General features: G+C 39.9%; 1 protein-coding gene across 1 annotated transcript in view; it reads right to left on the bottom strand.

The window, feature by feature from the left end:
* The window catches only part of LOC141147988 (uncharacterized), a 97461-nt gene that overhangs the window by 33426 nt on the left and 47432 nt on the right, over positions 1-16603 (bottom strand). Inside the window, exons 8-9 of the mRNA XM_073635144.1 lie at positions 7008-7313; positions 645-989 (exon numbers count right to left, since the gene is read on the bottom strand). Coding sequence (XP_073491245.1) covers positions 645-989; positions 7008-7313 — 651 coding nt within the window. The remainder of the gene's footprint in view (positions 1-644; positions 990-7007; positions 7314-16603) is intronic.

The raw sequence follows: 16603 nt of genomic DNA, 5'->3' as shown, positions 1-16603 counted from the left end.
GGTGCAAATTACAAGCCCATTATCTTCTATGGGAACGCATCTGATTCGCAGATGCATTCCGTTCTGAACATGAATTCTCTCCTTCTCCTCACTATACCTCCCCCCCTCTCCCTGCTCACTGATCCGCAGCTAAAATGCAGAGGAACCTCTGAACAATTGATTTTTACCTTCCCAGTGAAACCCGAGCTTCAATTCGCAACACACATGTGTGAACCCGGGCTTAATGAATGTATGGACAGCAATAAGAATTCTTGTCAGGTATCTGATCAGTGATCAGCAACATAAAGAAATGCTGCTTGTTGCTTTACTTCAGCCTGCTCTTGTCTCTCCAATGGAAGACATTGGTATTGCTCTCAGTGAGAACTAGATGTCCTGTGTATTACTTTACTTTTGAACAAATGCTGTGCATTTGCACAACTTAGAAACAAGTTTTTTAGGTAGGAGATTTCAGTGCTTAAAAAAATGTATGGAGTCCAGTTCTCTAGTGTATTTGCCTCTCGGGAATATGCATTTAGAAAATCATACATTTTTTCATCATACATTTTTATCACACTCTCTTCTATAAATGCATTGTGTTTTTTACATATCAGAACTTTGCTGTAATTTTGTGTTCTTTTGAATATTAATATCTATAAGAAACTCACCGTTTACCCTGGCAGGTCCTGTGCTTCGTTCTATTGGGTGTTCCAGGCTGGAATGTTCCACTCTGCAGATAAATTCCAGATCCTCCTTGTCTGATATCGGTGTGAAGGATAAGGAAGGAGAGCACTGATAGGAGTTATCAGCCATCCTCTCATGTCTTATATCAGTTATATGGTAATTGTGTCTCTTCTGTGTACAGTCAGTCACAGCATCTCCCTTCTTCTCTAACCAAGTCACTCTTAGATTTTTTGAGAAATAACCAGAGATTGTACATCTAACTGTGACCTCCTGGTGTAACTGCAGAATGAATGGAGTTATTCCTTGAATTTTTGGCCGCCATGGGAAATCTATAGAATATTGAGTTGAACTTGTCAGTATCAAGAATATAAACAGAGTTTACTTTATACAAAATACAACATTGTGTTTGGACACTTTCAAAATGAAAATACAGTATATATATATATATATATATAAAGAGAGAGAGAGAATACAGTTACAATACAATTCAATACAAGAGGGGCAAGGGTCCCAGATTGTGATTATATCATTAGCAGTAATCAGCATGGATTCATGAAGAATCGTTCTTGCCAAACCAATCTACTAACCTTCTATGAGGAGGTGAGCTGCCATCTAGATAAAGGAAGGCCCGTAGACGTAGTGTATCTGGATTTTGCAAAAACATTTGCTACAGTTCCCCATAAAGGTTTACTGTACAAAATAAGGTCCGTTGGCATGGACCATAGGGTGAGTACATGGATTGAAAACTGGCTACAAGGGCGAGTTCAGAGGGTGGTGATAAATGGGGAGTACTCGGAATGGTCTGGGGTGGAATGTGGGGTCCCCCAGGGTTCTGTCCTGGGACCAATTCTATTTAATTTATTTATAAACGACTTGGAGGATGGGATAAACAGCTCAATCTCTGTATTTGCAGACGATACTAAGCTAATCAGGGCAATAGCTTCTCCGCAGGATGTGGAAACTTTGGAAGAAGATCTGAACAAATGAATGGGGTGGGCGACTACATGGCAAATGAGGTTTAATGTAGAATAATGTAAAATAATGCATTTGGGTGGCAAAAATATGAACGCAATCTACTCACTAGGGGGAGATCCTCTGGGGAATCTAGGATGGAAAAGGACCTGGGGGTCCTAGTAGATGATAGGCTCAGCAATGGCATGCGATGCCAAGCTGCTGCAAGCAAAGCAAACAGAATATTGGCATGCAATAAAAAGGGGATCAACTCCAGAGATAAAACAATAATTCTCCCACTCTACAAGAATCCGGTCCGGCCGCACTTGGTGTAAGCTGTCCAGTTTTGGAAACCAGTCCTCAGGAAGCATGTACTGGAAATGGAGAGAGTCCAAATAAGGGTAACAAAACTGATAAACGGACTGGCGGACTTTAGTTATGAGGAAAGGTTGCGAGCACTGAACTTATTCTCTCTGGAGAAGAGACGCTTGAGAGGGGATATGATTTCAATGGACAAATACTGTACTGGTGACCCCACAGTAGGGATAAAACTTTTCCGTGAAAGGGAATTTAATAAGACACGCGGTCATTCACTAAAATTAAAAGAAAAGAGGTTTAACCTTAAACTGCGTAGAGGGTTTTTTTACTGTAAGAGCTGTTAGGATGTAGAAATCTCTTCCACAGGCAGTGGTTTCAGCGGGGACCATTGATAATTTCAAAAAACTATTAGATAAGCACCTGAATGACCACAACATACAGGGATATACAATGTAATACTGACATAAAATCACACACATAGGTTGGACTTGATGGACTTGTGTCTTTTTTCAACCTCGCCAACTATGTAACTATGTAATCCCATATGTGTTGGAATTACAATGGGAAACAAAACTAGCAACTGCTCCAAGGGGGCCATCCCAAATAATGAGCACGCCATCAATATAGCGCCCATAATATACTAGATGCCTAGCAAAGGGGTTCTTGGACCAGATGTTTTGTTTCTCCCAGAACCCTATAAAACAGATTGGCATAGCACGGTGCAAAGTGAGCACCCATAGCTGTGCCAGATATTTGTATAAAGAATGATCCATTGAACTGAAAATAGTTCTTCTCCAGGGCAAAACGGGTGCAAGAACAAATACGCTTTTTGGGGATGTCTCTACCAGCTTTGCACATCTAGAGAGTGACATTTTTTGCCCATTCTTCTTTGTAAAATAGCTCAAAGTCTGTCAGATTGGATGGAGAGCAACTGTGAACAGCAATTTTCAAGTCTGGCCACAGATTTAGGTCTGGACTTTGACTGGGTCATTCTAACACATGAATATGCTTTGATCTAAACCATTCCATTGTAGCTCTCGCTGTATGTTTAGGATCATCGTCCCGCTGGAAGGTGAACCTCCGCCCTAGTCTTAAGTATTTTGCAGACTCCAACAGGTTTTCTTCTAAGATTGCCCTGTATTTGGCTCCATCCATCTTCCCATCAACTCTGACCAGCTTTCCTGTCCCTGCTGAAGGAAAGTATCCCCACAACATGATGCTGCCACCACCATGTTTCACGGTGGGGATGGTGTGTTCAGGGTGATGTGCAGTGTTAGTTTTTTGGCCACACATAGCGTTTTGCTTTTAGGTCAAAAAGTAAAATTTTGGTCTCATCTGACCAGAACACCTTCTTCCACGTTTGTTGTGTCACCCACATGGCTTCTCGCAAACAGCAAACAGGACTTCTTATGGCTTTCTCTCAACAATGGTTTTCTTCTTGCCACTCTTCCATAAAGGCCAGATTTGTGGAGTGCAGGACTAATAGTTGTCCTGTCGAATGATTCTTTGATTCTTCCACCTGAGCTGTGGATCTCTGCGGCTCCTCCAGAGTTACCATGGACCTCTTTGCTGCTTCTCTGATTAGAGCTCTCCTTGCCCGGCCTGTCATTTTAGGTGGACGGCCATGTCTTGGTAGGTTTGCAGTTGTGCCATACTCTTTCCATTTTCGGATGATGGATTGAACAGTGCTCCATGAGATGTTCAAAGCTTGGGATATTTATTTATAACCTAACCCTGCTTTAAACTTCTCCACAACTTTATCCCTGGCCTGTCTGGTGTGTTCCTTGGCCTTCATGATGCTGTTTATTCATTAAGGTTCTCTAACAAACCTCTGAGGGCTTCACAGAACAGCTGTATTTATACTGAGATTAAATTACACACAGGTGGACTCTATTTACTAATTAGGTGACTTCTAAAGGCAATTGGTTCCACTAGATTTTAGAAAAAGCTTGTGAGTAAATCCGCGCAATGGATATAAGTACAAAAAATTAGAAATAATTTGAAGAATGAACTGCTGCCCCTACAGAAATACTATCACCTAAGTGAAGTATACTGAAGTTGGTGAAAAGAGGATGTAGGTGTGGCGCTGTTCTAATTAAGCAATATACAATTTCCCCTATTTGTGGTGTTCTGCTATCTTTGTACCCTTTTCAGTGTGCCAGAGCATATATTACAGGTATAAGAAAAAAACCATACCAAGGGGATATTTAAAAAAGCATTTCTTATAGTGAAATTCAATATTAAGACTAATGGCAATTATAATGTAGAGGTAATAAAAATCCTAGGGGTTATAGGGCTGGTTTAGTTTTCCTTAGTGACATATGTAAAAGAGTGATGAAATGGTGAAATATGTTGAAGTGCTATATCCTCTGCATGGAGCCAGCACATCCATGTTACACAAAAAGGAGATAGGGTGTGCTGATAATGTGTCACAAATAGGTGTATAAGGAGTGAAGTGAATGATTGGTAAATATATATATATATATATATATATATATATATATATATATAAAAATGTGTGTTACATCAAAATGTGTAATCAAAAATGTCACTCTAGTGGTAAAGAGTGAATTGAATTCATTTAGAAAAAATAAAAAAAATGGAAAAAAATGGAAAAAAGTGCCCAAAAATAGGCTATTAAATAAGTGTGTGTTGCACTCTCTGCCAATATGTAAAATATTTGCCCTCCTAAGCTTCATATAGTGATGATGAACAGAAAAATTACCAGAGTATTATTCAATTCTTATTTTGCAATATTTTATAACATAAATACAGTGACTTGTGCTTAAAAAGTGTCCAGTGCTTGCTGAAAATTGATTGCTAAAAAATGAAATCTTAAAGAATTCTTCATTAGGTGACAGCCAGTGATTTGTGCTCCTTTTCCGTGCTCCTATGGTGAATGCACTCACCGAATGGCCTCACTCCCCCAGGGGTACTGCGCGTTCACAGTATCTGCCACTGTGTAGCAATTCCTGGAGCCCCTGGACCGTGTTTATGGTGTTTGGCGATGTTATTATTTGTTTTCCATGTATAAAAGAGAAGGGATGCCCATAATGTGAATCTGTATTAAAATATATTTATTTTTTAAGAATAAGAAAAGTACTCACATTTGGTATAGGAAAAATAAGCATGTAAACAATGAAAAGAAAATGGATACAGTCAAAGTCCTATTCTCGGCAGACCGGAAGTGGCGCAAAGACGTTCGTAACCCCGCCCTATGCGTTTTGTCATACAGACGTCAACTGGAGCATCCATCTTGCTACACTTCCTGTCTTAATATAGTATGCAGTGTGTGCAATGCGCTTGCGCTAAATTAATAGCGCCGCCAGTTTTGGTAGGATAATGGGGACTGTAGCCTGCATTGTTTCCAATTGGCCAAAGTATATGATGTTTTTCAAAAATTTTATTTGTGCATAAACAATAGTGTTTATATGAGACACCAACCGGATTGGGAGAAGGGATTCTTTTGTTGCTAGAACTCCTATAATTCTAGTTTTGTGTGTGGTCCAAGAACCTGTAATTAATCATAGGCTTGTATATCTTAGTCCCGATCCATGTTACTGTAATTTATTAGATAGAGGTCACCACATACTATACACGCTGTATTGTTGGCATAGTTACAAAAATTAATCTAACAGAAAATACTCTCTAATATGATAAACACACCTATAAATTAATATTAAAATAGACATAGGAATAAGTATGTGGAATAAAATAAGCAATTTGAATGCAAAATATTAAAATAAAAATTGGAATTAAAACTTTAAAATAAATAAAATAAAATAAATTGAATAAATTATGAATGAAAATAAAATGAATTGCAACATAAAATGTATCAAATAAGACTAGTAGATGAAATATGTTGGTGGGACTATTATGAAATGGGCGTATTTTATGGGGATGTACTGAAAAGGAAAATAGAAACAAATATAAAATAAAAAGAAAAAGGAATTAATCTGTAGGTCCTATTTGGCCTGTAAATCCAAGAAAATATTTGGATTACTTTTAAGATCTGGTTAGGCATATATCAGATCTTATGTATGTGAGGGTCGAATGTAATATATTCTAAAACCCCTTTGTCTAAGTTAGAGGTTAAAAATAGAACGTCGGTCTGTGCCAACGCAAAGAGAAAAGAAAAAGGAGAAATGGTCTAACCTCATATCTTAGTCCATATACATAAGTTAGAGATGTTACTAATTTTACTCATTTTAAAGTGCCTCAAGATTTGTAGACAAATTATTTTCATTTAGAAAAAACCATGACGGGATTATTATGGGAAATAAAAGGAAAAAATGCAGCGCTGGAAAAATATCACAAACAATGTGTGTGATATAACAGTGAAACAACACCGTGCAGAAAGTGACTGATAACTACTAAAATGAATTAATAAAAATCTAATAAAATTCAATTAACCGTGCAAATGAAAAATAATATTTAAATAACAAATTTGGTGAAAACAGTTTATAAAGTCCAAAAAAAAGAGGAAATCCAAAGCAAGACCCTGGGTCCGTATTTCACCACTGGTGCTGCCCGTCACCTGATAGTAAGGTAATGGAGGCTTACCGGAAAGCCTGCGACCGCCCTTATTCAGCGGGGTCAAAACAGGCTTAGTAGAGCGAATGAAGCCACAGGAAACGCTGCTGGAGTCACACTAACATCCTTGATGAGTAGCCGATCAGCAGAAACAGGAGACACCTTAGATGATGTATTCCCAGGAGGGATTATTATGGGGATTTCTTTGTTTTGACCTATGTGTGGAATATGGTCTCAATGCATATATTAGATCCACTGGATTTCAGTTAGGGGTATCAGAGTAAAGGGGGCTGAATACAAATGCACGCCACACTTTTCAGATATTTATTTGTAAAAAAATGTGAAAACCATTTATCATTTTTCTTCCACTTCACAATTATGTGCCACTTTATGTTGGTCTATCACATAAAATCCCACTAAAATACATTTACGTTTTTGGTTTTATCATGACAAAATGTAGAAAATGTCAAGGGGTGTGAATACTTTTTCAAGGCACTGTATATATACAGTATACTGTATATATGTGTATGTATTTCTTTCCTCACCTGGATCTTGTAGAGACATCTCTCTGTATTCTGGACTCCCCATGGATGGATGGTTCCATGTCACTCTGACTCTGAATTGTGGGTTCTCACAAAGATTTCCAGTGATTGTACACTGACTGGTGACAGTAAATGTGCCATCTGGATTCTCACTGATTGCCTCCATTGATTGCTTCTTCTCTTGGGTTGGTCCATAGATCCAAGTGACATTTATACCTTTCGGGTAAAAGCTGGAAAGGCTAAAAGATGCCACTATATCGCCTGAGTCATTAATGGGTAGTTGTATGGACTGCTGGATTTCAGGCTTAGCTGTAAAGAGAACATTTTAATTATACATAAACAACCACACCCCCTGTGAAAACAATAATATGAAAAAAGTGTATAGCTGCCAAAGCGTCAGAAATTGAACAAATACAGCAAATCAAAACTAGCACTCGCACTTCATTAAAAAAATGTAAATGACAGCCAATAAAAGTGCTAAAAAACATAGTGTGTTCTTAAATAGCCATGTACTTTAGTAACATAAATATGTGCTACACTCCACTGTGTCCAAAGCAAACTCTCTGCACTCACCAGATTGATTTGACCTCTTGTGAAAACAAGAAAGTCAAATTGTGCCTGCTGATGTAATAATACACCACTAGACCAGGGATGGAATCCAGGAACATCGCACCACCAAAGGGATTACCCAGGAATATTGTTTCCAATGTTGCTCCAACCGATCCCTCTTTCCCACTGTTTGATCTTCTCAGAGTAAAAATAGAAGAATAAAGTCGGCGCTCTTTCAATTAAATTTAAAAAGCCGCGTGCAATAAGTGTAGATATATGGCACACCAATAACCAAATTATAACAAAAACGCAGTGCTAAAAAAATAATAGTATCCACAAAAATGTGGCCATAAACTGATGTTTGTTTGGCAAAACAAAAATAAACAGTTCATATTGTTATGGGTGTAAAACATATAAAAGTGCTCCACTTCAGCCTTCACCCAATGCTTGGAAACACCCGTAGTGCCAATCCTTCACCTATGGTAAAAATACACACTCACCAGAGGGATATGCTGTCTATTAATATAACAGAAATAAGCGCTTTGTGTAAATGGCATCCGGCATCACCACTCTTGCTCCACAGATGGCAGGACGAGACTGCTCTATTCCATTCCACCGGGCATAGTACCAGAGTTATCAGTATGAAGTCACCAACCAAAAACAATATTTTTGCTCACAGTGTAGTATTTTAATATACATTAAAGACATCCAGTATAAAACAACCAGTATAAAAACAAATGTCGCTTTCAAACTTACATAAGGGGCCACCAAACCTACAGAGAATGGTGGCACTACCTCTAGCCCTTTACAGTTTAGCTCTACGTACATTTCATGCAAATGCATTTCATCAGGAGCTGTCTGTTTTTTTGTCTATAGCAGCCATTATTACTATGATTATTACTATGTTTTTGGTTGGTGACTCCATACTGATATCTCTGGTACTATCCCCAGTGGAATAGAATAGAGCAGTCTGGTCCTGTCATCTGTAGAGCGAGAGAGGTGATGCTGGTTGCTGTAATGGAACGTCCCACACTCCACTTGAGTGCTTCTGTCATATACCGCTTTCTCCAGTCTGAACATAAATATCAGATATTACAGCCATATATTGCAACCAAGAACCAGGCGAGACTAGCTCAGTTACAAACCTGGAACACACTTTATTTGAAACTCATACACATACTTTTATATCCCATAGGAGGACACCCCTCCTGATCATATAACCAGTAACCAGAAACATAATTACAACAACCGACATATACTATAAGCATTATAGTATATGTCGGTTGTTGTAATTGTTGTTGCATTATTAATTAGCCACCTGGATGACTCATAGGTCTCCACCTGGATGACTCAGAGGTCTCATTACAGTCAGACTTGCCGACTTCAAGCTCAGAAGGTACAATAAACATTATAATAAATATAAACACAGAACAGCTTCATACAATAGCAGGAGATCCCAGAAGCAGACTGTCCGGCTCCTGCATTGAACAGAGGCCAATGTGACCAGCTCTTTCAATTAACATGTATAGTTCAGAATGAGGAATAGTCTTTATATATTTCCTGGGAGATATTGTGGATAAATGTTACTGTCCCATCTGAAGTAGTCCAAACCACATTCTCAGTGTTCATTAAGTGGTGGTCCATCATTAGAGAATTATCTGCTTTCTCCCTGGGCCATAGTCAATGAGTAAGAGGTTTGCTCCTAGTCCTCTCCAGAAGCCCCTATCTTGGTTAGGTCTGTCACAGATGTCATTTACACAAAGCGCTTATTAATGTTCTAGTAATAGACAGCATATCCCTCTGGTGAGTGTGTATTTTTACCATAGATGAAGGATTGACACTACAGGTTTTTCCAAGCGTTGGGTGAAGGCTGAAGTGGAGTACTTTTATGTTTTACACCCATAACAATATGAACTGTTTATTTTTGTTGTTTTGAAACTTCATTCTATGTTCACATTTTTGTGGACACTATTGTTATTTTAGCGCTGCATTTTTGTTATAATTTAATCCTCTCAGAGCCACTGAACTCTCATAGCAGGAAAATTACAAGGAGAACCTGCCCATAGTGTAAAAAAGTTGTATTTGAATAAAAAGTCACTAAAATTGCACGTACACCATAAACATGAGGTCCAACATTGGCTGTGTAACAACGGGAAGTGCCACTGGTTCCACAGTGTGCGTTTCCAACAAAAGCAGAATTGACAGTCCCACCCTGTGTGTTTACACGTTTATTCATAGATGTGCCACATCCTCAGTAGCAGGAAGTCACATCCATCACCTTCCAACAGCCAACAACTAAACAATGGAACCACCCACTGTACCCAAATCATTGTTGGCCATCTTAACACCAATGGAGCATTATTAATATGCCAATAACCATATATAAAAACCACTATATTTCCAAAAACTCATTAATATTTGTCAGCTAAAAAATGGAATGGTGCTTAAGCATATATAAGTCAAAGTATATACATACTGTACTTTAATATCGCAGTGATAAGATATATGTATCTTGTAGAATAATAGAAATATAGCAAAAAATATATAAAATAAATCACCAATGCTCCATTGTTGTCTAAAAACTATAATACATAATCTATATAATTGTGATTTATTTTATATCCCCCTAAAAAAACATACCACATAAAACCAGTAGAACACAAATTAATAATTAGATAAAAAGCAACTCAAATCAATATTAATGTTTATCCGCTTGCCGACCAGCTGCAGTTATTACACTGCGGCAAGGTGGCACCATCCTGCAAATCGCCGTAGGTGTATATCGGCTCAGGAACTCGCTTCTGTGGGCCAGCGGGGGAAGCCAATCAGCGGGTCCGCTGAACTCGATGTCTGCCGGCCACACTCAATCCTTCCCCGCAGTGACAGAACGAGGATCTGCCTGTGTAAACAAGGTAGATCTCCGTTCTGACAGGGGAGATCACACAGATCCTGTCTTTCTGCTAAGCAGGAAGATGGATCTGTGTTTCCCCAGTCACACAGTCCCCCTGACAGTTAGAAAACACCTGCAGGGAACACATTTAACCTTTTGATTTCCCCTGATGTTAACCCCTTCCCTGCCAGTGTCATTAGTACAATAACAATGCATATTTTTAGCACTGATCACTGTAATAATGTCACTGGTTCCCAAAAGTGTCAAAAATGTCAGGTGTCCGATCTGTCTGCCGCAATGCTGCAGTCCTGCTAAAAATCACTGATCGCCGCCAATACTAGTAAAAAAAATAAAATAAAATAAATAATAATAACATAAATCTATCCCCTATATTGTAGATGTGATAACTTTTGCACAAACCAATCAATATACGCTTATTGCGATTTTTTTTTTTACCACAAATATGTAGCAAAATAAATATCGGCCTAAACTGAAGAATAAATTTAGTTTTTTTTACCTTTTTTTTTTTAGAAATGTTTTATAGCAGAAAGTAAAAAATTGTGTTTTTCTTTGAAATTTGTCAATCTTTTTTGTTCATAGCGCAAAAAACAAAAACCACAGAGGTGATCAAATACACCAAAAGAAAGCTCTAATTGTGGGTAAAAGGGACGTCAATTTTTGTTTAAGTACAGCATCGCATGGCACACAATTGTCAGTTAAAGCAACGCAGTGCCATATTGCAAAAAAATGACCTGGTCAGGAAGTGGGTAAATCCTTCCGAGGCTGAAGTGGGTAAACCATCAGGATTTAAAGTGCATGGCTCATATATCCATCAGGTTTTGTTTTCAGGCACAGTCTTTATCATATCAGTCCCTCTCCAGTGCCTTTCTCATATCAGTAGGACTATAAAAAATATCAGCATCAGCTTTCGCTGGCAAAATGGATGGCAAATGGATGTGGACTTGAAAAATAACATGTTTCTCTCAGACATTTTGTTGCTTCAACATTTCAGCCAGACATGGTCCTGTGGTCCACAACAACCAAGCTGGAATAAGTTGTGGACCTGATATTACCATGGAAAGATGGTGTTGAAGAGCTTACAAGGAAAAAAAGGCCAAGCTGCTCAGAATGTCAGGAAGTACAAGATTTTCCCTGTATAAGTGGGATGCAGCATCTACAATCAATATTCATTTGAAGAAAAAAAGGCAGCAATTGAATTTGGATTAAAAAGTAGAGAACTGAGTGTGTTGTACCTGGGACACCAGTTATCATGTTTGAGCCCTCTGGAGGTGTAGTGAGTTCATCACTGAAACAACAAAGAGGAGGGCCCACTTGATGTCTCCAATGATGAACCTACCCTCCCCCTTTTTTTACCACTCCAATCCCAACATTAAGAGTACCAACTTACAGTAGGGATCGAAACATCAAACCCTATTAGTTCTATCAATGTGGCATCAGCTTCTCCTAAGGAAAGAGCTGGAACTGCAAAATGTGTGGAGAAGCTCTCCACCAGCCACACTGCCTTATTTTTGTTTTGTCAGGGCTGGGCTCTCAGCCCTTCCTTCTCTGTGTTCAGGTTGCTCAGCTGTTGGTTAATTGCCAGTACTCATTGTTCCACAGTGGCTCACCTGTTGATCATCTTCTGCTTGTAGGCCAAGCCCACAGCCATCCCCATCTGGCTATTCAACCACTTGCCAACCGTGGGACATCCTAGGACATCCTGGGTTTGTGGGGGTATATCTGAATGATGCCTGCAGCTAGAGGCATCATTCAGATATTGCCGTTTTCAGCCGGCGATTACCTACACCATAAGAACGATCATAGTGGTGGGTCAGCCCCCCCTCCCGCCGCCCTCCGGTGCTTCTACGGACTCACTGCTGAGATCGGTGAGTCTGAGAATGGATTCGCCGGCCCGGATGTCCACCATAGAGATTTCCGGCAGACCAGATGGTCACCGGAGTCTCTATGATCGTCGGAGGCCTCTGCATTAACCACTTGACCACTGGGCACTTAAACCTCCCTAATAACCAGACCAATTTTCAGCTTTTGGTGCTCTCACATTTGAATGACAATTACTCAGTCATGCAACACTGTATCTATATGAAATATTTGTCCTTTTTTTCACACAAATAGAGCTTTCTTTTGGTGGTATTTAATCACCGCTGGGTTCTTTTATTTTTTGCGATATAAAAGAAAAAAAACGAATAATCTGTAAAAAAATGCATTTTTCTTCGTTTCTGTTATAAAATTTAGCAAATTAGTAATTTTTCTTCATATATTTTGCCAAAATTTATACTGCTACATATCTTTGGTAAAAATAACCCAAATCAGTGTATATTATTTGGTCTTTGTGAAAGTTATAGAGTCCAAAAGCTATGGTGCCAATATCTGAAAATTGATCACACCTGAAGTACTGACGGCCTATCTCATTTCTTGAGACCCTAACATGCCAGAAAAGTACAAATACCCCCCAAATGACCCCTTTTTGGAAAGAAGACATTCCAAGGTATTTAGAAATATGCATGGTGAGCTTTTTGAAGTTGTCATTTTTTCCCACAATTCTTTGCAAAATCAAGTATTTTTTTTTACTTTTTTTTTCCACAAAATTGTCATATTAGCAGGTTATTTCTCACACACTGCATATGCATACCACAAATTACACCCCAAAACACATTCTGCTATTACTCCCGAGTACGGTGATACCACATGTGTGAGACTTTTACACAGCGTGGCCACATACAGAGGTCCAACATGCAGGGGAGCACCTTCAGGCGTTCTGGAGCACCCAGGCCAATTCTGACATTTCTCTCCTACATGTAAAAATCATTTATTAGCTATAAAATTAAATAGAACCCCAAAACATTATATATGTTTTTTAGCAAAGACCCTAGAGAATACAATGACGGTCATTGCAACTTTTTATCTCGCACGGTATTTGCGCAGCAATTTTTTGATTTTGTGCTTTAAAAAAAAAAAAAACAGTAAAGTTAGCCCAATGTTTTTGCATAACATGAAAGATGAAGTTATGCCGAGTAAATAGATACCCAACATGTCACCTTTCAAAATTGCACGCGCTTGTGGAATGGCGTCAAACTTTGCTACTCAAAAATCCCCATAGGTGACGCTTTAAAATTTTTTACTGGTTACATGTTTTGAGTTACAGAGGAGGTCTAGGGCCAAAATTATTGCTCTCGCTCTACCGATCACACCGATACCTCACATGTGTAGTTTGAACACCATTTTCATATGTGGGCGGGACTTACGTATGCGCTCGCTTCTGCATGCGAGCACACAGGGACAGGGGCCCTTTAAAAACTTTTTTTTTTATTGTTCATTTTACTTTATTTATTTTAGTTTGATGCTTTTTTCAAAAAAAAATTTTTTTTTACCTCTTTTATTCCTATTACAAGGAATGTAAACATCCCTTGTAATAGGAATATGGCATGACAGGTCCTCTTTACAGTGAGATATGGGGTAAATAAGACCCCACATCTCACCTCTAGGCTGGGAAGCCTGAAATAAAAAAAAATTTAAAAAAAGATCCTGGCTTCAATCGTAGCGGTGAGTCGGTAAAAGCACCGGAGGGCGGCGGGAGGGGGGGATGTCCCCTCTCGCCTCCCGTAAGAATGATCAAGCAGTGGAACAGCCGCTATGATTGTTCTTTATGGTGTAGGGAATCGCCGGCTAAAAAAGCTGATATCTGAATGATGCCTGTAGCTTCACCCATCATTCAGATATCCCCGCACAAAGTCAAGAGCATCGTATGACAGCTGGCGGGCGGGAAGTGGTTAAAACGCATTTTTTTTTTTAACACAAAGTTGTCCATTTATACAATATTTCTAACACATAGCATGTACATACCAAAAATGACACCACAAAATAGATTCTCCTACTCCTCCTGAGTACGGCGATACTACATGTGTAAGACTTCCACAGCCTGGCCACATACAGAGGCCGAGTACGCCCGAGTATGGTTGAGCATGGCAGAGTATGGCTGAGCATGACAGAGTATGGCTGAGCATGGCAGAGTATGGCTGGGTATCACCGAGTATTGCAGAGTATGGCTGGGTATGGCAGGGCATGGCTGGGTATGGCAGAGTATTGCGGGGTATTTCAGAGTATGGCGGGGTATCGCAGAGTATAGCTGAGCATGGCAGGGTATCGCCGAGTATGACTGGGTATGGCTGGGTATCACAGAGTATGACTGGGTATGGCTGGGTATTGCGGGGTATTGCGGGGTACTGCAGGGTATTGCGGGGTATTGCAGAGTATTGCAGAGTATTGCAGAGTATTGTGGGGTATTGCAGAGTATTGCGAGTTATTGCAGAGTATTGTGGAGTATTGCAGAGTATTGCGGGTTATTGCAGAGTATTGTGGGGTATTGCGGGGTATTGCAGGGGCATTGCGGGGTATTGCGGGGTATTGCAGAGTATTGCGGGGCATTGCAGAGTATTGCAGGGCATTGCAGAGCATTAGGGATGGCTGAGCATGGATGGATGGCTGGATGTCACTGGTTAGCGCTGTGGGCACTACAGATGCAGCCCACAGCGCTACTGCCATCCATCCATCCCCCTCTCCTCTCACAGTGTACCGATCGGTACACAGGAGAGGAGGAGAGGAACCGGCGTCATCAGATGACGCCAGTTTGTTTACATGTGATCGCTCCGTCATTTGACGGAGCGATCACATGGTAAACAGCCGCGATCAGCGGCCATTTACCAGGATCCGTGATGCGCCGGCTCCTCTGGACCCGGCGGTCACGGATGTGTTCGGGTGCGCGCCCCAGGGGGCGTGCGAGAGGGGAACTCTGGGAAGACGTCATATGATGACGTGATCCCAGAGTTAAGCAACCGCCCTGCTGCCGTCATTCGGCTATGGGCCAGTTGTAAAGTGGTTAAAAAAACGGTGCCGCCTCGGCTGGGGAGCCGTAATCGTTTTTTTGTTTTTTTTATTTTAGGCTTCCCAGCCTAGAGGTGAGATGTGGGGTCTTATTGACCCCATATCTCACTGTAAAGAGGTCCGATCATGCCATATTCCTATTATAAGGGATGTTTACTTTCCTTGTAATAGGAATAAAAGTGATCAATTTTTTTTTTTTTAAAGTGTCAAAAAAATTTTTTTAAGTAAAATTAACAATAAAAAAAAAAAATGTTTTAAACTGCCCCTGTCCCCGTGTGCTCACACGCAGAAGCGAACGCATACATAAGTCCCCCCCACATATGAAAACGGTGTTGAAACTACACATGTAAGGTGGTGCCGCCAACGTTTGAGCGAGAGCAATAATTCTAGCCCTAGACCTCATCTCAACTCAAAACATGTAACCAGTAAAAAATTTTAAAGCATCGCCTATGGGGATTTTTAAGTACTGAAGTTTGGTGCCATTCCACGAGCATGTGCAATTTTGAAGCATGACATGTTAGGTTTCTATTTACTCGGCATAACTTCATCTTTCACATTATGCAAAAAAATTGGGCTAACTTTACTGGTTTTTTTTTTTTTTTTAAAGCATTAAACAGTTTTTTTCCAAAAAATACACGTTTGAAAAATTGCTGCGCAAATACTGTGCGAGATAAAAATGTGCAATGACCGCCATTGTATTCTCTAGGGTCTCTGCTAAAAAAACATATATAATGTTTGGGGGTTCTGTGGAATTTTCTAGCAAAAAAATTATGATTTTTACATGTAGGAGAGAAATGTCAGAATCGGCCGGGTTGGTAAGTGGTTAAACTGCCTGGTTCATTTCTTCAATGCCTTCACCTTGCCAGGAGAAAAAGAAACAAAAGAATGTAAAAAAAAGCTAGTTCAAGACTTGATCTAGGTCTAAGAGCCGGTTCACACTAGAAGCGGCACGACTTGCAGGTCGCCTCACCGAGGCGACCTGCACACGACTGCCAGGGCGACTTGCAAGACGACTTCTGTATAGAAGTCTATGCAAGTCGCCCCCAAAGTAGTACAGGAACCTTTCTTCTAAGTCGAAGCGACTTGCGCCGCTCCGATTAGAACGGTTCCATTGTACAGAACGGGAGGCGACTTGTCAGGCGGCTAGGTCGCCTGACAAGTCGCCCCCTGTGTGAACCGGCTCTTAAGGTGAGTATATTTTGGAAAGGGTTTTTTAAATTAGTATCAGTCAGTTAGTGTCAGTGTGTTTTAGGTAGGATAA

The sequence above is a fragment of the Aquarana catesbeiana genome, linkage group LG06, assembly GCF_042186555.1.
Source record: "Aquarana catesbeiana isolate 2022-GZ linkage group LG06, ASM4218655v1, whole genome shotgun sequence".
Taxonomy (NCBI): Eukaryota; Metazoa; Chordata; class Amphibia; order Anura; family Ranidae; genus Aquarana; species Aquarana catesbeiana.
This window is presented reverse-complemented; position numbering and strand designations above follow the sequence as displayed.